Source organism: Tupaia chinensis, unplaced genomic scaffold, assembly GCF_000334495.1.
Source record: "Tupaia chinensis unplaced genomic scaffold, TupChi_1.0 Scaffold144346_1, whole genome shotgun sequence".
Lineage (NCBI taxonomy): Eukaryota > Metazoa > Chordata > Mammalia > Scandentia > Tupaiidae > Tupaia > Tupaia belangeri.
In genome coordinates, this window is record NW_006204205.1 from 3,351,290 (window position 1) to 3,376,205 (window position 24,916).

At 40.9% G+C, this 24,916-nt stretch overlaps 1 protein-coding gene across 2 annotated transcripts in view; it reads right to left on the reverse strand.

Moving 5' to 3' along the window:
- Positions 1-1,400: 1,400 nt before the first annotated feature.
- Positions 1,401-24,916, reverse strand: part of HSPA4 (heat shock protein family A (Hsp70) member 4) — a 74,495-nt gene continuing 50,979 nt past the window's right edge. For both annotated transcript variants that reach the window (XM_006166863.1, XM_006166864.3), the window contains exons 7-19: positions 23,796-24,040; positions 18,961-19,037; positions 16,745-16,896; positions 15,731-15,837; positions 15,044-15,177; positions 13,645-13,826; positions 12,085-12,174; positions 8,794-8,946; positions 7,917-8,042; positions 7,378-7,485; positions 5,346-5,465; positions 3,787-3,948; positions 1,401-3,579 (exon numbers count right to left, since the gene is read on the reverse strand). In XM_006166863.1, the coding sequence (XP_006166925.1) occupies positions 3,376-3,579; positions 3,787-3,948; positions 5,346-5,465; positions 7,378-7,485; positions 7,917-8,042; positions 8,794-8,946; positions 12,085-12,174; positions 13,645-13,826; positions 15,044-15,177; positions 15,731-15,837; positions 16,745-16,896; positions 18,961-19,037; positions 23,796-24,040 (1,860 nt within the window). In that variant the 3' untranslated portion in view covers positions 1,401-3,375. The remainder of the gene's footprint in view (positions 3,580-3,786; positions 3,949-5,345; positions 5,466-7,377; positions 7,486-7,916; positions 8,043-8,793; positions 8,947-12,084; positions 12,175-13,644; positions 13,827-15,043; positions 15,178-15,730; positions 15,838-16,744; positions 16,897-18,960; positions 19,038-23,795; positions 24,041-24,916) is intronic.

Below are 24,916 nucleotides of genomic sequence, written 5' to 3' on the forward strand. Positions count from 1 at the left end.
GGAAATATTTCATTTGGAAATATTCCTCCATGTTTTACGCCTATGTATCTTACATTTTTTCCAAACATGGGAGACTGCAGTTTTGCAGCTTAGGTAAAAAAAAAAACCTTAGACACCCTTCTGTTCAAAGCCACTGAGAAAGAAAACTATTGAAACAGAGAGGGTACTAGTGAGCGTACTATCAAATGCCGGGTCAAAAAACAGCCACTGCTGTCACTACCGAGGCTACCTATCATCCCAACTTCAGACTCGAGTGTGAGCTGGAGCCATGCTTCCGTCTTCCCTCTCACACTAGGTTCCAAGACCAGCCTTTCTCCCTCCATTCAGCTCATCCCCTCGAAAGTGGGTTATTATTAAAGCCCCACTCCCTCCAACTGTCCGCTGGCCTGAAATGTTCTGCACACATCTTGAATCATGCTAAACATCCCAACGTCAGGTTAAATTTTCAGAGGCCTGTGTCTTAGAGACCCACTTAGCCCTCTTCTGCCTCTAATGACTGCCCCCGCAACAGCCACTGCCCGTTTGTCAATCCCCACTTCATTCCATGGAAGCTCTCGGGGTATGTTCTTGACATACACTGACCCAGACTCCCTTCACGTCAGACCTGGCTTTGCCCCCAACACCTGTCCACAGCAGGGCACTGGTACCCCTGCTAGGTAAATGCTGTTACTCTGTGATTCAATACTCCTAGCTATGCCCTGGCTGGTCCTAGGCTTCACACTCAGCTACCTTATTTATGGAGACATGATGCTCACTCTTCTCCAAAGGACAAAGACTCAGGAGAAAACTAAACTACAGTTGAAGACACGTGGCTAGAGCATGGCCTGTGGGCAGACCCTGGCAGGTGAGCTGCACCTAGCACAGAGGACCAGTGTGTAAGTGGCTTGACTCCACCAACAAGGCCCCATACCTTGTGCAGTTATAATCTCCTTGGATGACTTGACCCCCTTTCAACACCCATCACCACCCCACAGACAACCACACGCACATCCTGTGTACCTTGCACCATGGGTCTGGTGGTGACAACTACTAACACGCTCTGGGCCATGTCCTGCTCTTCAGACACCTTATTGGTCTTGGCACTTATGGGCCCACAACCCACCTTCTGATGTTGTCTAAACTGTCAAAGTTAGGCCCAGTTACAGAGCAAGATGAGGATTCCTGTATCAGAGATCTGAGACAACTCGGGAGAATGAGTCCAGAAAACCAAACTACTTGGCATCCAGTGGGCATCAACTCCACTGCTGTTCTTCGGATGGCAGTCTCCAAGGATGTTCACTGGAATCCAACCATAGAGTGCACCTACTCCTAGAGAAAAGTTTTCGCTGAAAACACAAACACACACATGCACAAACATGCACGACAGCTTTCATTATGAAATTAAGGAAACCATTCCTGAGTGGTTTGACAGGTTTCTTTTATTAGTTTTTCCTAAACTTGTCTCATGTTTACTGAATGTTTTTCTTAGTGTAAGAATGTGATCTGGAGCTTTAACAAACCAATTTGGATAATGCAACCTGGATAAATGCTTGTCTGCACTCGAGTCATCAATTATCACTCTCCGTCCGGCCTGGCTTCCACATAAATCCAATTGGTCTTAAAGCCGGTCTTAAACAGACAGCAAGCAGACATCATCTCATTTCTAGTTTTAACTTTAACTTTCAAATTCACCCCCATTCCAATACCCAAACCCTTCCCCCACACACAAACAAACAAACAAAAAACCTTGTAGGAGAAATGGCCATCAAGGGCTGAGTCAGCTGCCTAGGAGTCGGCTTTATCCTGCAGCCAGCACTTCGAAGTAGCTACTGGCCTCACAGTAGGCCCACTGGAACTCTGGAGGCCTGACAGAATGAAGAGCTGCACTGAGAACAAGGCCCACGCCCTAGCGCCACAAGACTTCCACACATCCTTGTGCACCAACATAAATACACTCCCCAGCCTCCTAAGCAATCGATTGCACTGTTGAGCTTGTAACGTTCTAACACTTCTCAGCGCATCTCTGCACAGAAACTTCTAACTATGCAAGGTATGATCTTATTTTAAGAACAGGGGCCAAAATTAACAGGCACACACTGTTTACCCAGAATATCAAGTATTACAAAGATCCAAAGTGAAACTGACTAAAGTTTTCAACAGTTTCTAAGGCAGGTAACCAGCTCTCGCCTCAAATATGGGTTTCCCTCGGAGTTTCTAAAACATTTCGCTCCTATCAACACTGCCCCAGAAGGCAGCAGAGAAATGCTTTGGTGCACCTGGCATTGGCCACAAGGTGAAGAACAAGGCGTTGCTGTACACATCAGGCACCACACCTGCATAACACTTATCTTAGGCTCATCCGGTACAATCCAGCGTTATTTCCAGCTTTTATATCATCTGTCACCTGTTTAATGTACAAATTGGCAGATTCGTGACAGATACTAACACTTAACATATATGTGACTGTGAATGAGCGAAAAAGAACTTTTAAATCCTGTCCTGGGAGTTTAGCTATACCTCCAATTTACACAGAACATCTACCACCTGCACACCAGGACTCCAGTCTTTACACCATGATTAACAAGGGTTAGTCCCTCAGTTCCATTTACCATGCCTGTAATCCAACAGTCCATTTACCCAACTTGAAGGTCCTGAAGAGAAACTAGACTGTGATGCTCAGGTGATTAATGAACATACTTCCCAGGAAAAGTCTCCAGGTATAAAATCCTCCGTTAACAACTCCCTCCAGGCGAGGGAGTCTACCTTCCCAAGAACAGCACATGGCATTTATACTGAGGAGCTCTTTAATTCGCAGAGGGCAGAGGAGAGGGTAGGGAGGGAGTGGAGGTGAAGTGTGAAGCTCAGAGCATGCCTTCGGGGCTCTGCTATGGTAATCCATGCCATGCCATGCTCTAGCCCTCAGAAATATATGGAGACCCAGTCCCCACATCCACATCCATGCCCACGCCTGGCAGGAAGCCTTGTGGCAATATCGACGACAGATTTTTGAAACATAATTAAAGCTCCTGCCACTTATGTCATAATGAAGTCTGCTTGATAGCTAGTTTATAGCTTTTGTTATAGCTCAACTTTCCAAAACAAACTTATTCTGGTAGAAGCATGATTAAACATAAAAGGAGTGAAACCTAAGCTCAGTAAGACTAACTGGGCTTCTAAATAGTACCATCATGAAAGAGATACAATGCACTTAATTTCTGTACCTAGCTATTTAGAAGTCAAAATGCTCCATACATTACCTATAACCCCACCCCCAAAATCCCCCCTAAAAACTGACTAAGAAATCTTCAGTATTCACTTGTTCTAGTTGATATTTAGAACAAAGTTGACAACTTAAAGCTTTATAATAGTCTGTTTTAATATAAACAAGTGTTGAAATCAATCAATGTCCATTTCGGGAAGCTTCTTGTCTGAATCTGAAGGCACAGCTGAATCTGTGCCCTGCTCGGCAGCCTGGGGGCCTGGACTGTCTCCTTGTCCATCCACTGGTCCATTCTGCTCTGCATTTTTTTGTTCTTCTTTAGGAGGTTCCACTTTGGGTTTGGGCTTTGAAATTATAGGGTTGCAAATACTCGTCAGCTCCTAGAAAGGTAAAAAAGAAAATTCTGATTTCTTATGGACTGTCACATTTTATATGACACACCCAACTGAATTTCACTCACAACCACCTAGTCCCCAACCCAGAAACTAAAGATCTAATAGTTGGAATTCTTTCCAAAATGTCACAGAGGACAATTGATAAGGGGGCTGACAAAAAGAGACTATTAAATACTTAAAGCTATAAATTACCTTAATTTTAGCTTCAATCTCTTTCGTCTTGACAACAGGATCCATAGTCAGACTCTGCTTGTTCTGCAGATTCAACTTATTATTCATCCACTCCATCGCTTCATTCGTGCTTTTTTCTACCTTCATCATGTCAGCAGCATCCAGATGGTCATACTGATCCTCCTGGAACCAGCAGGAAATCAAGACATGTGTCAAAGGGTAACCCTCCCTTTCCCAAATATTCTCCCTCTTTCAAAAAAGGTATCTTTCAAAAGTAAAGACTGAGCCTCAAGATCTAAAGTTATTAAATATTCAAAAAAAAAGGAAACATAACCCCAATTTTTAAATCACTACAAAAACTTTTTAAAAAGCCAAGATAATACAGAAGATGGCAATTATGAGGATTCAACAATATAAACAGATGAACAAAATGTTTTATACAAAATCTTAAGACTGGTCCAGTCTGTGGCCTGGTGGTTAAAGCAACTGACCTGGCTGACCATAAGGTTCAAGTCAGAACTGGCAGCTTGAGAGACATATCAGGCATGTATGTGCGCAAGCCCAAAGCTCCAAGGGAGAAGTAGAGAAAAAGGGACTGCAGTCTGATCATATCCCAGAGGGATCCTGACTATACTTAGTAAAGTGATTAGAACCAAAACTTTGGAGTCAGACTTTAGGCTGATTTTCAGCTCTACCAACTTAGTATTCTTAGGTATTGCTTAAGAAAAATGAGCCTTAAAGAAGTTGGAAAGCCATGTAGTTTAGTGTTTTTCATACATATTTTCCATGAACTCTTTTGAAGTCCCTTCATAAATGCTGATACTACCACCTACTTAAGGGTATTAAGTGGATCCAATGACATAGTATTTATGGAATGTGTATCATACAATGCTTAAAAATTCTTAGTTTGGGGCCAGCAGGTGGTGTGGTGGTTAAAGTGCTGGATTCCCACATGGCCAATTGTGGTTGAAGTCCCAGACCTAGTGGCTTGCTTTCTCACTTTTCCTGTCTCTCTCTGATCAAAGTAAGATTAATGATAAATAAAATTAAATCAATTCTTTTTTTAAAAAAATGCTTAATTTACTGTCGAGATAGTCCTACAACTACATAACAAGCCAAATTATACACTAAATGTGGTTCTCACAAAGACCAGGACAGAGCAGGGAAAGCGAAGCACTGACGGAGCACTTCGCAGTGAGAACAAGAAAATGAACAATGCTTGGCCCCGGATTCCATCTACTAAAGAGAAGCAACAAATCCTATGGTTCTTAACAAGATTCTACACATTGGGGCTGGCAGGAGGCATGGTGGTTAAGGTGCTGGATTCCCACCATAGTTCAAGTCTCAGACCTGGCAGCCCGATTTCTCACTTTCCCTCTCTCTCTCTGGTCAAATTAAAGTAACAATAAATCAATTTAATTAATTAAATAATTCATTTTTAAAAAGAGATTCTACACATTAACATCCAAACTAAGAGCAATATTAAATAAAACTTTAAAAGGAAAAAAACTGTTATGTACATGCCTCAAAATTTAACTCTCTCAAAGCAAAAGCAGGGAGCGGGAGTGGGGGGGAAGTACCTTGTTTTTGAAAGAGCTGATTACTTTCATGTACTGTTGGATTTGTTTCCCTAGTTCTTCGAATAATTTTGGTCTTTCCTCAGATTCCTGGAACCGCATCTTAATAGGCTGACCTAAATTCTTAACAGAAGAGAGAAAACACAAATTCTTCACAGGGCAGCTTAAACTGTCAGTTGCATGTACTATTCTATTACTAAGACTTACTAAGAATTGAAGTACATTTAATTCTCACGTACTATATATAGAAAGTTAAAAGTCTCTCCGAGTCACTGGAAATACACGGCTGCCTCTGATTAGGCATGAGAGTATATACCACAGTATCATTCCACGTAGAATCACTTTGTCACGACTCCTAATTCTCAAAATACGGTGCAAAGGCAACCAAACATTAGGTGCCTAATAGATACATAAGTTTAAGTATAAAATGTACTTGCCAGAAATTTCTTAAACGTTATTTTAGACTGGCCCTGCTGCACAGCAGTTTAAAGCACTGTGTGCTGAAAGTCAAATGCCACATGCATTTGAACCAGTTCACAGGCGAGGAACTGTCAAGTAACCATGCCCCAGTGGAGCGTGCCTTCTCTCACTCTCTCCCCCTTGTGAGCACTCACACCCTCTGACAACAAAAAACAAATTTTGTAATTAAAAAAAAATCCTCAATCTAATGAAGCCTCTAGTATTACCATCAATTTATCAGAAACATTAAATACTAATATGGAGATTAAAATTAGCAAAATCCTTGGGACCAGCAGTTAGTGTGATGGCTATGTCGCTGGACTACCATGTAGTAAACCGCAGTTCGAGTCCCGGACCTGATGGCTTAAACTCACACCAGGCGCATGTGCGTGCGTGCCCAAGATCCCGAGAAGAGAATGAAAGAGAAGGGATTGCGGCGTGGCCTACCCCCCTGGGGTTGATTTCTCACTTTCTGTCTCTCTGTCTCTCACTGTCTTTCTGGCAAGCGCACGTGCCCTATAGCAAAAAAACCTCTCCAAAAAAAAAGAAAAGAAAATCAGCAAAATCCAGACTTGGGGGGAAAATCTTACAGAGCAAATGGTCTAGTTTCTTTATCCAATCAAAAATGAAATGGAGAAAGGAAGGAGTAGAAATACAGGCAAAGACTAAAGAGACATATCGAAATGTATATATCTCATTTAGATTCTGATTCAAACTAAATTTAAAAAATAATCATTTATGAAACAAATGGAACCCTGAAATTGAATACTATGGTGATATTAGGTGTGGTGACACTAAAGCACAAGGTTACTTTTCCTCTTAAATATAAACTGAAATTCTCTGGATTATACATGAGGGATTTCCTTCAAATAACCAGAAGGAGGAACTAACGAATAAAACAAACTGTCATAAACTGACAATAGCGGAGGTTAACGTCTCTCTACTTTCACGTATCTGACATTTCCCAGATTTAAAAAAGGAAACAAAAGATAAAATGGGAAGGCCCTCAAGGAGACTCTCCTGCTGAGACACTGAGCTGAGACCCTGTCCTTGAGCACCTACACTCCAGAGGGTGGTCAAGACAGCTCGGTGCCAAGAAACTAAGGAGTCCAGAGCCATAACTAAAGGACAAACGGGGAAAGCTCATCCCTGTGCATTTACATCCTCCTTGAAAGGGTGCCTCAGCTGCAGGTAATTCCTGCATCTTTAACCATAAGGTTTAACAGTCAGATTCTTCAAATACAAAACTCTGCTGTTACTGTGACTCTACAAACTATTAATACACAAACCTCCCCAAATCCACTGCAGGCGCCTTTAGGGCAGTGACTATATCTTGTAAGTCTTTTTTTTCTCTAGTGACACAGAGAATGAGCTAAATCTTCAATTCAATGAAAAACTATGTTCACTTTTCAGAAAAATTATTTTGTCATTATGAGGTTCTAAAAGTGAAAATAATGATGAGCCTAAATAACGAAGGGCATATAGCTCTTTCAACACCATTTTTGGCCATCTTCCTGACATAAGAATTCCTTCCAATTTGGGTCACAAGACACCTCAGCTTTCAAGAGTCACTTACTTTTAATTCAGCCAACTTGTCGACATAAACTTGCTTTGGTTGGTCTTCACCGTCTTCATACAACCAATTTTCAGTATCTTCTAGTTTCAAAGTAAAACTATTACGATCCTAAAGACAATAAAATACTGCACTTAGATCACAGCCTGGTCAGGTTGGTCGTGGTGCAGCCACAGGCAGACTGTGCTGGTTTATGGGGCTGCTTCAAACACAGGGTAACGGGAAGATGGGGAAACACTGTTTTGTTTGATAAGCACGGGGAGTTTTACTGTATTATTCTGTCTGTTCTAGGGAATTCTAGGTATGTTTGAAAATTTTAGAATTGAAAACTGCATTTAAGAGCAAGTGTGTTAATACTAAGTAACAGAACTCAGATAGGTAACTGATGTGCAAAGACTAACCTTTGGGAAACACTACACTAATAAAAAAATAAAGACCTACAAAAAACTTTCTCCCTCCAAGAAAGTACATTCCTAATGATTTTACTACAAATTTATAGATCCAGATTTCCCTTCCAACACAGCTCCTGAAGACACACTTACATCTTCACTCACGAACTTCTCGTACTCCCCACCAAGCTTGTCTCTCATCTCATACACATACTCTTCCACTGCGTTCTTAGCATCATTCCGCTCCTTCTCCAGTTTATCTTGCATGATCATCTTACCCTGCAAACAGTGCAAACAGTTTAAGTTAGACGGATGACAACTGAGAGCACTTCCTCTTAAATGGAGAAATATAATCATAAAAATAGAGGATGCTTCTTCCCCAGATTCTTTTAGTTCTCCGAGTCACCCAACAAAGGACAGGTGGGGGAGCCAAAAGGTGATATGGTGGTTAAAAGTGCTGGACTCCCGCATGGCCGGCCACAGTTCAAGTCCCAGACCAGGTGGCTGGCTGGCTCACAACTGCTAGCTCTTTCTCATAAAAACTGGAAAAAATTATAATAAATAATTTTTTTTAAAGAATAGCTAGAAGACTGGTCCTTGAAAACACTGAATTAAGTATTCTGTGGGTGGCCTTAGGACAAAAGATCAATAGAAATATCAAGATGTAGCTACTAAAAAAAAAAAAAAGACGTAGCTATTCAAAAACCAAGAAATTTAAGAAACTACTGGTTCAATTTTAATGAATTCATGGCCCCCAAAATAAATGATGCCTCCCCTAAACCAAGAACACTGGTCAAAGATCTCATAATAGAGCTTCTAGCAATAGACATATTTTTCATTGTAACACCATAAAAGAATAATGACATGCCATGAGATCTACTACTTAAACTTGCCCTTAGATGTTGCCCCAAATCTATTACTGTCCCACATCCCCAACACTGAAAGTGCACAAAGGTCACTAAAAACAGTCTGAGCACCATGGCCACACTCATTTGTCAGCTTGCTGTTCTGAGAGACGTAAAACAAGCACCTCATTTTCAATGTACAAGTTGAGCATCTCTCTGTCTATCTGCCACAACAGCTGGTTCTCAATCGGCAGGTCCACAGTGCTGGTCTTCACTTTCGCCTTCTTGGCTTGAGGTGGTTGGTCCATCTTTTTGTCTTTTGATCCAGCTTGAGAGGTCTAAAACAACAGAAGTCGACATATCCATGTAAACTGGTCAGACCAAGCGTATACACAAACTACCTGAAATCTCAAAATGGGCACATTTCACAAGCCGTTTTCTAAAGCCGTTACTAAAGCTACTTTCTGGTGATGTACTTAAGTATCATAACATCTGGGAAATAAAAATGTAATAAACATGACATGAGGTATCTAAAGTAGTCAAATTCACACAGAAGGAAGCACTATGATGGCCAAGGGCTAGGAGGGTACAAAGTTTCCGTCTCGTCTCGGGGAATGAAAACCTGCTGTGGGCAGTTATACTACAATGTGTATATATCAATACCTAGATTTACTGAACCGTACATTTAAAAATGGTTAAGATGGTATTTTGTTACATTTATTTTACCACAATTAAAATATATATATATATATACACAGGGGCCAGCAGGTAGTGTGGTGGTTAGAGCACTGGACTCCCACATGGCTGACTACAGTTCGACTCCTGGATCCTGCAGCTTGCTTTCTCTCTTTCGTTCTCTCTCTCCATCCCCTTTCCCTCTTTCTCCTCTCTCTCTCTCTCTCTCTCTCTGGTGAGCTCATGTGCCCTAGAGCAGATTTTTTAAATAATAAAAATAAATAATTCTTAAAAATAAAGTTAAAAAAAAACATATGGGGAACCAGCAGTTAGCGTAATGGCTATGTCACTGGACTCCCACATAGTCGACTGCGGTTCACATCCCAGACCTGGTGGCTTAAAACTCACGCTGGGTGCATGTGCGTGCGTGCCCAAGATCCCAAGAGGAGAATGGAGAAGGGATTGCGGCGTGACCATCCCCCCTGGGGGGTGATTGCTTGATTTCTGTCTCTACGTCTCTCTCTGTCTGTCTGGCGAGCGCATGTGCCCTATAGCGAAAAAACCTCTCCCAAAAAAAACATATGTACATGCATAACCTCCCAAAATCCACATGTAATCACTATTTAAATTTTTTCTTCTATTGTGCTCTAAAACATAGAAACCTATATGAAACTAGTGCAGAGAGGATTATCAAAATTTTCTATCAGTACGTTGTCACTGTGATTTCTAGAATTTTATTTCTAGTTACTTACATCCTCACAAGGACTAACAGAGCCCATTCTACTGCACCCTGTCTGCAAGCGGAAATTCATTTAACTTCATCTGTTATCTTAACACTCGATTCCTTGGGTAAATAAAACTTTCACACACTTGTAAACCACACCTAATACTATGCTTCAAAATGCCTACTCATATTTTACTCACTACTCTTAGAATTTCTGTGCCTTTTTTTCCCAAGTGACCAACTCTTCCAGGTTTTTCTCATTTTATGTGTCTATACAGGTTTTCTTGCCAGACATACCTATCCTTTTCTTTGTGATTATTTCTATTGCTTTTTGCCTTCCCCATACACAAATTAGAAAATATTCACTAAAAGCTTTGTTCTTCTGGGTTTTATTTTTATTCAACTTTTAAATTCTATTTGTTCTGATACAAGGCCAAACACTTCATTTTCTCAGCTCCCATCCACAAGTCAGCCTCTAAAATGTATGTGCATTTGTACTTCATTTCCCTTAGAAAGGATATGAAAGGCACTTCAGTTCCGGCACCACCCGAGGAAGTCTAGTAAAAAAGCCCGAAACTTTTCACAGCTCCAAGGAATTGGGGGTTAGAGAATGAACTTTCTCCCTTCTCACTCACTTTCCATGAACACACAGGAAAGCAATTAGTCATATTTAAAAGAGAGAGAGAGATTTTTGGAGACCAGCAGATGTCATAATGGTTACTTCGCTGGACTCCCACATAGTACACCACAGTTCAAGTCCTAGACCTGGTAGATTAAAAGTCACACTAGGCACGAGTGTATGCATGCCCAAAATCTCTATGCATGCCCAAAATCTCAAGAGAAGGGACTGCGGCATGGCCAGCCCCCCAGAGAGTGATTTCTAGCTTTCTGGCTGTCCCTCTCTGTCCAGTGAGCACATACACCCTATAGCAAAATTCTCAAAAAATAAAAAAAAGACAGAAAATGAGAAATCAATGGGGATGGGGATCTTAGGCATGCACATACATGTGCCCAGTGTAAGTTTTGGGGGTTTATTTTTTGTTTTTAACTTCATTTATTTATTTATATGTTTAATTTTACCAGAGAGGGACAGAGCGACAGAGGAATAGAAAGGAAAAGTGAGAAAGTAAGCCACCAGGTCTGGGACTTGACAATGCAGTCAGCCATGTGGGAGTCCAGCACCCTTAACCACCATGCCAACTGCCGGCCTCCTGGCTTGAGTTTTAAGTCCCTGGGGATTTATTCTATTTAATATCATCATTATTATTATTATATTTAATTTGACCAGAGAGAGAGAGAGAAAGAAAGAGAGGAAAAGTGAGAAAAGACGCCATCAGGTCCGGAACTTGAACCACAGCTCGCAATGTGGGAGTACAGAACCTTAAATACCACACCACCTGCCAGGCCCCATATATAACTATTGAAAGAAAAGATGTTTTCGGGGCCAGCAGCTGGCATGGTATGATAAAAGGCGCCAGACTCCAACCTGGGCAACCACAGCTCAAGCCCCAAACCTGGTGGCTTCCTTTCTTTCTCTGCCTCTCTCTGATCAAACTAGAAAATAATAATAGTTCAATGAAATAATTTTTAAAAACATAAGATGTTTTCACTGCTAAAACATAAAAATTAAAAATTAAGTAACAATTTGTACAGGATTTAAAAATGCTAAATATTCGTTTTGGAGCCAATTATTTTATTCAAAAAATATATTATAAATAATTTTAAATAATACTTTGATAAAAGGGTCAGGGAGTTGATAAAACTCTGAAAAGTAAAATAAGTCACATTATTACCAGTAATAAATAAATAATTTGTAGAATAACTACTAGGAGCAGCCATCCACAAATGAGCATGAACTAATCACCAGCCTAGTAAAAACAAGGGCTCAGTGCTTTATTCTCAAATATCAGCCAGGAAGAGCTCAAAGGCCATCTTGCAGAAAGCACTTCCCCAACATACTATAACATCTTGCTAAAAACTGTTTAAAGTTTGGAATCCCTATTCACTACCTTCCAAGAAACCTCAACTCAATCAAACCAGAGTAAGAGTCAATTCTACTCGAAAACACAGCTCATACCTCCATTTCTTCAGCCTCTGTCTTATTTTCTGCTGGTGTCTGCTGCTGCTGCTCCTCAACATGTGGCTCCTCCTGGTCCACTTGCATCTTCTGAAAAACAGGTCAAATCAAAGCCTAAAGTCAGGAAACACTAATGAATGACTAAGCAACCTTCCTGACAGGCTGGCATGGTGACAGGCTGGCATGGTGTGGAATTTCTGCTGTGATCAGAAAACCCAACTCTAATGCCAGCTACACTGTATCACTAGACCTTAGACAAAAGTTCTCCTCTAGATCTCAGATAACACATCCGTACAATGGGAAGGGGCCAGCAGATGGCGTACCACTGTATCACTAGACTCCCACATGGCTGACTGTGGTTTGAGTACCAGACCTGGCAGCTTCAAACTCATACCAGGCACTTACAGGTGCATGCCCAAAGTCCCCAGAGGAGACTAGAGGAAAGGGGATTGCTGAGATCATCCCTGGTGGGTGATTTCTCACTTTCCCTTTTTCTGAGTCTCAGGCGAGTGCACATGCCCTGCAACAAAATCTATCTTAACGACAAAAAAGGTATAGAGCCAAAATAAGGGAGAAGTTCAGAGACCCTGGACCAGTGGTTCATAATGCATGCAGCACTAGAATAACCTGGAAGGCCTTTAATAAAAGGACTAATGAGGGCCAGCCCTATAGCCCAATAATTAAGTCCTGTGTACAGGGAGCCAGCTCCCACACTGATGACCATGTTAGCTTAAAGCCCAGTTCCAGGGATCTGAAAAACATGCCAGGTACATGTGCATGCATGCCCAAAATTCTTATAGAAAAGAAATGGAGGCAGGACCAGCAGGTGGCGCGATGATTAAGGCGCTGGACACTCCCACATGGCCGACCAGGGTTCAAGTCCTGAATCTGGTGGCTTGCTTTCTCACTTCCTCTCTCTCTCACTCTCAACCTCTGTCTCTCTTTGGTCAAATTAAAAATAATAATAATAAATGAATAAATAAATAAAAATAAAATAATTATTTAAAAAAAAAAAGAAATGGAGGAAAAAGAACTGCTTGAGATAGGTGTGTGCGATCTTTTGCCCTCTCTCAATCTCTGACAAGCGCACACACCCTCTGGCAATTAAAAAAAAAAAAAAAAAAAAAACTGACCCCTTGGATAAAAAAAAAAAACTGACACCTTGGATAGACCTCCAGCCAAGTCTCCGGGGATAAGGCCCAAGCATCTGTAGTTTTGGAAACCTTTGATTCTGATGCACGACAAAGACAAGACCCAGTGAGCATCTTCAAAAACTGAGTGTATAACCTATTCTACTTGCCAAAATAAACAACTGAGCCTCGGAGCATTCTTCAACAATCAGAAAGGATCAATAACTCAACCCAAGAAGTCCAAAGTATGAAGGGAAGAGTCAACTAAGTTCCAATTCTGAACGAATTCTGGGTAAAAATCTGCTGGCTCCGCCTTGCTGGAGGAAGGGGACACACACAGGCAAATCCATGCTCAGCTCTGTCCTGATGCCCTCCCTGCCTCCCTCCCAGTTCACTTGCCATCCTAAATGGTATAAAGCATCTACGTTACCTCTTCCTCCTTTGCATTCTGATCCGTTTCCATTGGTTCCTCGTTTTCCTCAGACTTGTGCACTTCCACTAGGGAGGCACTAGACACACTGAAAATGCCATGGACATTCACTCGAACCTTGACTTTCACTTTGGAACTGGTGCCGTCAGACTGGGGAGTGACTTTCTGAACTGAAAACTGAGCTGGGGTATATGAGAAACACAAGAGAACACATAACCTAAGAGGATGAACACAAGCAACACTGCTAATTATGTCAGCAACAGGTTAGTAAATAATATGGCACTTCAAATGAGCCAGCAGTACTCTTTTTATAGAATCTTACTAAACAAGGAGAGATTTCTCCTTCCTCTTTTACATTATGGCCAAATTCTTATTATCCTGTCCCAATTAAGGGCTCAAATATCTGATTTTTTTCCTCTTTCCTCTAGTCCCTTTTTTCTATTCGTCTTTACATGCTACTACCAACAAACTACCTAAAACAGACATTTATCATGTTCTCCACTGGAAACACACACGCACAGTGATTCCACACTCCACTGTTAATTGAGAAACTACCATTTCTAAATCCAGTTCTGTACCAGGGTGCTTTTCTGTTTTTAAATGCCACAACTCTGGGAAGTATAAACTGTGTTTCTGTACTGTGATTTTCTACATACATATTACGACTTCAGTTAAGAACTGAATTTACCTCTTTACAGTATCTACACAACATTATGCACAAGATCGACTACACTGCATTAGGTGAGAAACACAATACAGAAGATCCAATTAAATAACAACCATAAAACTGGTTCTAAGGACTAACAGATGGCACAGCAGTTACATCACTGGATTCCCAAACAGCTGACAACGGTTCGAGTACCAGATCAGTGCCTTCAAAATCACGCCAGGCACGTAGGTATACCTGTGTGCCCAAGATCCCAGGAGGAGAATGGAGAAGGGACCGCAGCATGGCCATCCCCCCAGGGGGTGATTTCTCACTCTCTCTCTCACTGTCTCTTTCAGCAAACACACACGCCCTAAGGCAAAAACCTCTAAAAAAAATTTTTTTTTTTTTTCAAAAATGGTTCTAGGGTCGGAGGGTGGCATGGTGGTTAAGGACGCCAGATTCCCACATGCCTGACCATGGTTAGTCCCAGACCTGGTGGCTTCCTTTCTCTCTCGCTCTCTCTCACTCTGTCCCTCTCTGGTCAAATTAAAATAAATAAAGTTAAGTAAGATAATTCTTTACCAAAAAAACAAAACTGGTTCTAAACCTGGTAACAAGATTTGGAAGGGCTTTTTTTCTGTAATCTGAAGTACAGAAACTTCAGAATATAGCACTTTTCCTTCTGCTATCCCAGTTCTCCAATATAAGCTTCCGTTGCTGTTATTTCTCAGGCTTCACCTCTTCACTTACCTATAGCAGGATCTGGATAAGGCAACTCCTGGGGAGAGCTGTAATAGGCCTCAAGCGTAAAAGGTTCCTTTCTATAAAATGTGAGGACTTTTGAGAAAGGAGCAGAATGATTTTTTGAAAAGACTTCACAGTCACTGAATGGAAGAAAAATACAAAACATACAAAATCAGGATATTTCTATCACTTCTTTTAATTTTGAGAGAAGGGAATAGAAAGAGAGATACCAGTATTTTCAACATGGTCTCATGTCATGATCCTCCTGACCCAGCCCCCTAGTTAGCTAGGACTATAAGCACATGCTATCAAACCCAGGCTGCTGAAATGGACCGAGTCCCAATGTAGCTGCAGCCACAACCATCTGAGAACACTGCCATCCCTCATAGCACCATGACCAGGCGCACAACAGTCCTAACATTGACTCATGTTCGACGTCTGCAATTGTCATATGATCCTGTCTCTTCTCAGTAGACGCTACCTCCACATTATAAATGTTTTAACAACAGTGATTTCAGAAGAATCAAGTGCAGAAAACTAAATAACAAGACAAATTTATTTACTCTGATTAAAATAATCACTTTGCTTCATGCACTGTGACAAAATGTTACAAATGTGTAAGTTGAAACAAAGGGCGATATATTACTCAGACTTAATTAATTCTAAGTATAAAAAATTATTAATAATGCTTACCTTGACCCTTCTTCAGCTGGAGAATTCCACCTCAGAGATATTGGGTATGGTACTACATCAGTGATAGAAAATTCTCTGACTTTGAAAGCAGGCGATAAGATTGCACACTAGAATAATAATTTTTTAAAATTTCGTTCAACAAGAACAGACATCATGAACTGTTAATACCACTAAATTTTTTTTTAAAAGTACTTACATTACTGATTTATATTAATTCTTCAACAATATCTAAACAAGCAGTTTTATAAGCTATCATGTGACAAACTATATAATCTAGCTATTCTATATCATTTTTCCATTAACACCCCCCAAAACTTACTTAATTTATATACGATAATAATGGGGGTTTTCAAAAAAGTTTGTGACGGGGCCAGCAAGTGACATGGTGGTTAAGGGACTGGATCCCATATAGCCAACTCTGGGGTTCGAATCCCAAACCTGGTGGCTTGAAAAATCAACTCAGGTGCATGCGTATGCATGCCCCAAATCTCCAGAGGACAATGGAGTAAGGACTGCTGCATGGCCACCCCCCAGAGAATGATTTCTCATTTTCCCCATCTCTGTGTCTCCCTCTGTCTCTTCCCAGTAAGTACAAACACCCTAAGGCAAAAATCTAAAGGAAAAAAATTTTTTTTAATTCATGGAATTTTTTTTTAATTTAAAAATTCATGGAAAATGTATTTAAAAAAACATGGATTTTAAAATTATTTTATACCACAATAAAGTCATACTTTTTATAATTCCATTTTCCATCAGCTATTCCCTCAAACAGACGTAGATGATACATCTAGAAGTATTTCAGGCTTAGAGTTACCCATGTTTCTCAATCTGTCATACTACATGCTACCAAATACAATTCCTTTTTATGGACATGTCCCTCTTGCTATCCATTTTAAAACAAAGATTTCAGAATCTTCTACTTTGAGATCACTAAAGTACCCTCAAGTAATTCGATTACAAAAACCACTGTTGCCAATGACCTCTAAATAGCTACCTGTGAAACAGAAAGCTCACCTGTAATGCACAGCCTCGAGTGACAGCTTCATCAGCATTTAATGTTGTACTAAGTTCTTTACCAAAAAATCTGCTGATCTTCTCTTTTACTGCAGGGATTCGTGTAGCACCACCAACAATCTCCACTGCATAAATATCTTCCTTCTTCAACTCTATTTTTTAAAAATTAGATATTCAGAGATTTAAAAAGTCCTTAAGTATTTTAGCAAGGTCAAGGAATAACATCATCATGAAGAACAGACTCAGGTAACAACAAAACTCCAATTTTCCCACATCCTCCTACAACACACATTATGAGAGATCCTCAGAAAGTTCATAGGAAACAAAATGTATGAGAAAACCACACATGGATTTCAAAATCTTGCACCAAAACAAATTTGTACTTTAATCCATATTTCCATGAAATCCTCTTATAGTCACACTCATATGTACACAGGTGTGTGTCATCCAACAGATGTTTTCATTCTCAAAATAACAAGAGAAGGGAGGCACAACACTTTTGGGATTCTGGATGGGAGCGCCAGGAACACGCGATGCCCTACAGTGCACAGGCTCCGCCTCTCTGACACGGTCCCACAGAAACAACTGCTAAACAGCAGCAGAGGGGGCCAGCAGCCGGCGTGGGAGTTAAGGCACTGTATCCCACATACCTGACTGTACGGTCCTGGACCCATGCATATGTGTATGCCCAGGATTCCAAGAGGAGAATGGAGAAGGGTACTGAAGCATGGCCATCCCCCTCAGGGTTGATTTTTTCACTGCACCCCCATCCCCAGCCCTGCTCTCTCTCTGGCATGCACACATGCCCTATAGGAAAAAACAGAAAAAAAGAAAAAGAAAAAAAGGGAATAGTCAAAACATTCAAATATACTAGCCACAAGAAAAACAAGAGGGCCTCAGAATATTGGGCTACCTAGCATGATCGGCAAGTGGTATCCGGAAATACCTCTGGCCACCAGGGTGCTGGTCCAGCCCAGCTGTCAGAAAAACACAGGCAGTGTGCTCACCAAAGGCCTGCTGCTGCCTCTAGGACGCCTCTGACTACCACCTGGATTCCCTGACACATTCCCTCTTGCGCCACTGACAATTTCCTCAGAATAGCTATTTAAAGAAATGCGCCGTGCCCGGTGTGGAAAGAAGATATCACCTGCCATAATCGCTCTGACTTAAGAGCTAAGAACGGCTGCCAACTGACAGGACTCCCAACATTCCAAAGCAGCCAATGACCATCACAACAGTAAACTCTAGGTGATGTCCTGTCAAAGAAGTTTCAGGAAAATTTCTAACATCTTCCTAAAATCAAATGCACATTTCAGTCTGCATTAAAATTAAAGCATCCACTTCTAAGTAATTCCATGCTCAGCCAATCTTCCCTTTGTTACACGTGTCTTTCAGCTAAGGAATCACTGACAGAAAAGTTTTTAAAAATACCGAATCAACACTGCAAAACACAACTTCTCCCACTATGAAATAGAGAAACTGTGAGTCTGAATTAAGTTGGTGCTTTTTTTAAGAGGCATCTGTCTTAAGGCACGTACACTCACCAAAGAGAGAGAAAGACAAAGATGGCAAAAGGGAACGTGAAAAATCATCTCCCGGGGGATGGCCACGCCGCAGTCTCTTCTCCTCCTAGGATCTTGGGCATGCACACACAAGCGCCCAGCATGAGTCTCAAGCCACTGGGTAGACTCGAACCACAGTAGGCCATGTAGAAGTCTAACGACATAACCACTATGCCATCTGCTAGCCCCTGAATTTAAATTTCTTAGAGAAACGTATTTCCCTGGACACTTATCAAAATCTTACTTGGGGATAAGAGTGTACTCTAGGTGCAAGATAAAGACAAAAAGAAGCTAGGCTATACCCAGGGCCTGTGGTTAAGGGATCCCAAATGGCCAACCGTGTGATTCAATTCTTGGACCCAGCAGCTTAAAAAACACTCTAGGTGCATGTCCACGTGTGCCAAAATCCCAACGGGATGGAAAAATGGAGAGGGGGCTGTGATGTGTCCATGCCCCATCAGAGGTGCTTTCTCTCTCTCCCCCTCTCCATCTCTGTCTCTCTCTGGCATGTGCACGCTTCCTCTGGCAAATTAAAAAAAAGATAAGAAGCCATTTAATATAGCATTGAAGTAGTTTACACAGTGAAAGTTTGTAGAAGTGCTTGTAAAAAATTATAAACTGCGGTACAAACAATTCAATCACAAAAATACTTACTGGCTTGTTCCAAAACACTACGAAGTGGTGGCTCCACTCTAGCTAACAGATCATCACACATCTCCAAAAATTTGCCTCTATTAAAAAAACAAAAACAACAGGATAAATCACACTCCACTTTTATGCTGGATGGATGGCTACATTTGAAACCCAGGTAACGAGTGTTGGGAAAGATGTGGAGAAATTGCATCCCTCATACGTTCCTAGATAAAGTGAAATGTAAATGGTGTAGCCATTTTGGACAAATTTCTCAAAATGTTAAAGTTATCATGTGACTGACTCAGCAATTCCACTGGAAAAAAACTGAAAACATGTATTCACGCAAAAACCTATAGATGAATGTTCACAACCAGCAACATTATTCACATAGCCAAAAAGTAAAAACAATCCCACTGTCTACCAAATGTATTCAGCAATTAAAGTAATAAATAAAACTACAAACGGAATTAAGTTTCTTAGAGAAACGTATTTCCCTGGACACTTATCAAAATCTTACTTGGGGATAGGAGTGTACTCTAGGTGCAAGATAAAGACAAAAAGAAGCTAGGCTATACCCAGGGCCTGTGGTTAAGGGATCCCAGATGACCAACCGTGTGATTCAATTCCTGGCCCTAGCAGCTTAAAAAATGACACAAACTTTGATAACATTACAAGACAAAGAACCCAATCAAAAAAGAAAAAAACATCCCTGTGCTCTGACCTACTGAGCGCTCTCTCCCCTCAGCCCCTAGCAACCACTGATCCTTCTCTCTCTCTAATTTTCTCTTCCAAACATCAGAGACGCAGAATCGATTATACAGTAAGAAGAATTTTCAGATTAGCTTCGTTCACTTAGCAATATAATTTTAAGGTCTTGCTGTTTTTTTTCAGTCCAAGGGCTCATTTAAGATTTTATTATGGGGGACAAGCAAATGACATAATGGTTACACTGCTGGACTCCCACATGGCTGACCACGTTCGAGTACCAGACCCAACGGTTTGAAGCACATACCAGATGTGTGTGCATGAGTGCCCAAAATCCCAAGAGAAGAATGGAAAAGGGATTGTGGCATGGCCATCCCCCCCACAGGGGAGGGGGAAGGGGGATCTCACTTTTTGAGTCTCTAGCAAGCACACGCACCCTGTAGCAAAAAGTTCCCTTTAGGAAAATAAATAAATAATTTCATTATGTAACTGTGAAAAAATGCTCTAAAACTGGGTTGTGGTGATGGCTGTATGGTTTTGTGAATTAAAAAAAATTGATGAATTATATACTTAAAAAGGGTGACTTTAGGGACTGGTAGGTAGCATGGTAGTTAAGGGTGCTGGACTCCTACATGGCTAACCGCGGTTGGAGTCCCAGTCCTGGTGTCTTGCTTTCTCACTTTCTCTCTGTCTCTCTCTGGTCAAATTAAAATAAATAAAATTAAATAAGATAATTCTTTTTTTTTAAAGGGTGACTTAAAGGAGTTACATCTCAATAAAAAGAACATTAGGAGACCAGTCAAGTAGCATTGTGGTTAAGGTGCTGGACAGTCCCAAATGGCCAACCATGTTCAAGTCCCAGACCTGGTAGCTTACTTTCTCACTTCCCTCTCTCTGTCTCTGGTCAAATTAAAAAATAAATGAATCAATAAATTAAATATATAATTCTTAAAAATAAATGAACGGTAAAGGTGTAAATACGTCAACCAGAATGGCAAAAATTAATGACTGCTATTACCAATACTGGTGAGGATATGGCACAACAACCACAGCTCCTACATGTTATGAGTTTAAAGTGAGTTTTATTCCAGGACCAGCAGTTAGCGTAATGTTTATGTCGCTGGACTCCCACGTAGTCAACCGCGGTTCGTGTCCCGGACCCGGTGGCTTAAAACTCACGCCGGGCACGTGTGCATGAGTGCCCAAGATCCCAAGAGGAGAACGGAGGAGAAGAGAGCACGGCGTGACCATCCTCTCTGGGGGGTGATTTCTCGCTTTCTATCTCTCTGTCTGACGAGCAAACGCGCCCTATAGCAAAAACCTCTCCAAAAACAAAACAAAACAAAACAAAACAAAACATAAAGTGAGTTTTATTCCTAACAACTTAAAAAAAAAAAAAAAAACCAGCCGATGTCTTCCATCCTATTGCAGCTGTTTCTAGAAAGTCAGATCCTATATGGCTGACTGCTTGAAAAGCATCCATGCAAACCTAAAAGTCGGACAGGATACAGAAATGGAGGACATGAGACTGTGGCACGACCATGCCCGACTGGGGTGCTATCTCTGCTCTCTCTCAAAACGTGCTCTCTGGCAATGAAAAGAAATATATGAGAAAACAATAAACTTCAATGGCATACCAGTCAAAAGACAAAATGATATACGCAACTAAATGAAATCTAAAAAATTTTATGCTGAGTGAAAGAAGCCTCAAACAAAAGACCATAAACTATATGACTGGTTTTTTCTTTTTTTAATTGCCAGGTAAGAGGAAGAAAGAGCGCAAGGGGAAGATGATGAGCCAGCCAGTGACGTGGTGATTAAGGCGGCTGGGTCACACATGGCTGTTTGTGGATTTAGTCTCAGACCTGGTGGCTTGAAATACACACAGAGTCTTAAAACCAGCCTCTTGGGACCAGCAGTTAGCATAATGGCTATGTCGCTGGACTCCCATGTAGTCAACCACGGTTTGAGTCTCAGACCCAGTGGGTTAAACTCATGCTAGGTGCGTGCGTGCCCAAGATCCCAAGAGGAAAATGGAAAAGGGATTGCAACGTGTCCACCCCACTGGGGGGTGATTTCTCGCTTTCTGTCTGTCTCTCTCTGTATTTGTGGCAAGCGCACGCGCCCTACAGCAAAAACCTCTCCAGAAAAAGAATAAATAAATTTTAAAAAGCCTCTTGAAAAACCTGGCAGGCGTGTGTACCTGCCCAAAATCCTGAAAGGAGAGATAGAGAGAAAACTGTAGCATGACCATTCCCCTAAGCACGAGTGAGTCTTTTCTCTTTCTCTCTCCCCTTCCTTCTTGGCCTCCCTCCCTTTCAGGTAAGCAAACACACCCTCTAGCAAATTTTAAAACAAGAACAAAAAGGGGAAGGTGGGTCAGCAGAGGGGGTGGAGGTTAAGGTGGCTGGATCCCAGATGCACCACGTTTAACAACTGCATTATACGCTTAAACACTGCATTATAAGACTGGGCCTTTTATGATTCCTTTGTTTTGTTTTTCAAAATTTGCTACAGGGAGTGACAGAGAGGGAAAGTGAGAAATCAACCCCCATGGGGGATGGCCACACCACAGTTCTTCTCTTCCACTGCTCTCAGGATTTGGGGCACACACAGGTTTTTCAAGCAGCTGGTTTGCAGACTCTAACAGCAGGGGGAAAATGCAGGAACCAGCCACCTTAGCCACCACACCAACAGCTGGCCCACATCATCATTCCATTTATAAGGAGTTCTAAAAACCACACTATAACTCATAGCTATGTGGCTATTATGTGTCAATTAAAAACTTAAAACCTAGGGACTAGAAGGTGGCATAGCGGTTAAGGGCACTGGATTCCCACGACTGACCACGGTTTGATGGCTTGCTATCTTGCATTCCTTTCTCTGCCTCTGTCTGGTCAAATTAAAAAACAGTAATATGGGGCCGGCAGATGGCATGATGGTTAAGGGTGCTGGACTCCCACATGGCCGACTGCGGTCAAAGGCCTGGACCTAGCTGCTTCCTCCCTCCCTCTCTCTCTCTCTCTCTCCCTCTCTCTCTGCCCCCCTCCCTTCCTCCCTCTTTCTGTCTCTATCAGGTCAAATTAAAACAAATAAATAAATTTAAAATAATAACAAATGGAATTAAATAAATTTATCTTAAAAAAAAAACATGACAGTACAGAAGAGGGTGGTGAGAAAAAATATTTATTTATTTATATATACACACACACACATATATATTTATACATACGCATATACATATGCGTATGTATAAATATATATATGTGTGTGTGTATATATAATACTTATATATATTCCCTTCCCTGAATACTAAACAATTATTATATTTCTCTCAATAAGAGGAAAATTAACCTATGTTAAAGATTGTAATAAGACTTTCGCAGGACCACATGGCCAGTTGTGGTTCAAGGCCTGGACCTGGTGGCTTACTTTCCCACTTTCCCTCTCTCTGTCTCTTGTTTCTCTCTGGTCGAATTAAAATAATAATAACAATGATGAATAAAAGTAAATAAAATAATTTTGTTTATTTAAGAGGGTTTTGCTATATATAGGGTGTGTGCACTCATCAGAAAGACAAAAAGAGACAGAGATAGAAAGCGGCCCAGGGAGGATGGCCACGCCTCAATCCCTTCTCCTCCATTCTCCTCTCAGGATCTTGGGCACGCATGCACACGCACCCGGCATGAGTTTAAGCCACCAGGTCTGGGACTCAAACCACGGTCGACTACATGGAAGTCCAGTGACATAGCCATTACGCCAACTGCTGGTCCCAATAAAATGGTTTTTCAGAAAAGGAGCTGTTGCCCTCAAGTGATCCTGAAACACTCAAAAACTAGAATTTCTTAATCAATGGCTAAATTCAATTTAGTAACACATTAAACATTTTCTCCTAATTGTATAAAAATTGATATAACTCATATATAACACATACATGTAAAGAATTACCAACTTCCCCAAATACTGGTAATCAGAATAGACATCCTTAGGAGAATAACCAAGTCCAACCTTTTCAGAAAAAGTGGAATCTTAAATGGCCTCTAATTTTCACTCATAAAACAGATGTCACCATACAATCATGACGACTTGAGGTTAGTTTAAGTGAAGAATGATGATAATTCACATTAATATCAAAATATTAATATGGTTACCTATTCATGGTTCCAGATACATCGACATCATTCATAAAACATTCAATGCTCAAAGGGAGGTCTGAAGCATTCGCACTCATCAATTTCTTGAGTTTCTCACACTCCTGAGAGAGTCGTAATAATGCACGAATTTTGGACTTTATGTCTAGCTTGTATTTCTTCCCAAACTCTTCACAGAAGTGATTCACTAACACCTCATCAAATTTTCTGCCTCCCAGTGTTGGGTCAAACGCGGTGGCCAGAACCTTAGGGGAAAAAAAACATAATGAATGCAAATTTTAACCAATAAATTTTATAATTCATCATGTTATATGTTTAATTTAAAAAAAGAAAAGGTAGGGAGTACATTAAGTTCACTGAAATAAGGCAATATGCACATGCCATTTAGTCTTTGTTACAACTACACTGTGGAAACACGCTATCACCCGCAATTTGCAGATAACGCTATAGATCTACACAGATGAGATCATGTACAGGTCACAAAGCTAGGAGGCAATGGTAGAAGTGGAATTCAAAAGCAAACCTTAATTCCAAACTCCACACCCTCTCCACTCCCACTAATGTGACTCCTAATACCAATTACATGTCCAAGGCCAAACAGGTTAACATGCCACGTACATGCTTCCGCTTACCACTATCACAAAAGCATGAATACCAAAGCTCTAACTCTGTGTACTTTACTACCAGAAGGGTGCTAAAGTCGTAACTCACGACAATTTGTTACACTTAACAGAAAAGTCTACTAGTTTGAGTAATGTATTTTCACATCTCTTGCACAGAGAAGCAAACTAGCACTAATTAAATTCAACAAGAGAACATAGGTTAAAAGTGAAGACATCATTATGAAGAAATAAGACCAGCAAAACCAATCTTTTCGAAGATTGCAAAAAGTCAGGAGGAAAGTTTTCTTAATAAGTTAAAAAAAAAAAAAATATATATATATATATATACACAACAGGACAAATGCAATAGTGACTCCAATTATTTTCTCTTAATTAGAGTCAAGGTCAGGCTCGTGGCCTACTGACTATGGGAGTCAATTCCCACATGGCTGGCTGACCAGGCAGTTTGAATCCCAGCCCTGGTGGCCTGAATAACAAACTGGACACATGTGTGTGCAG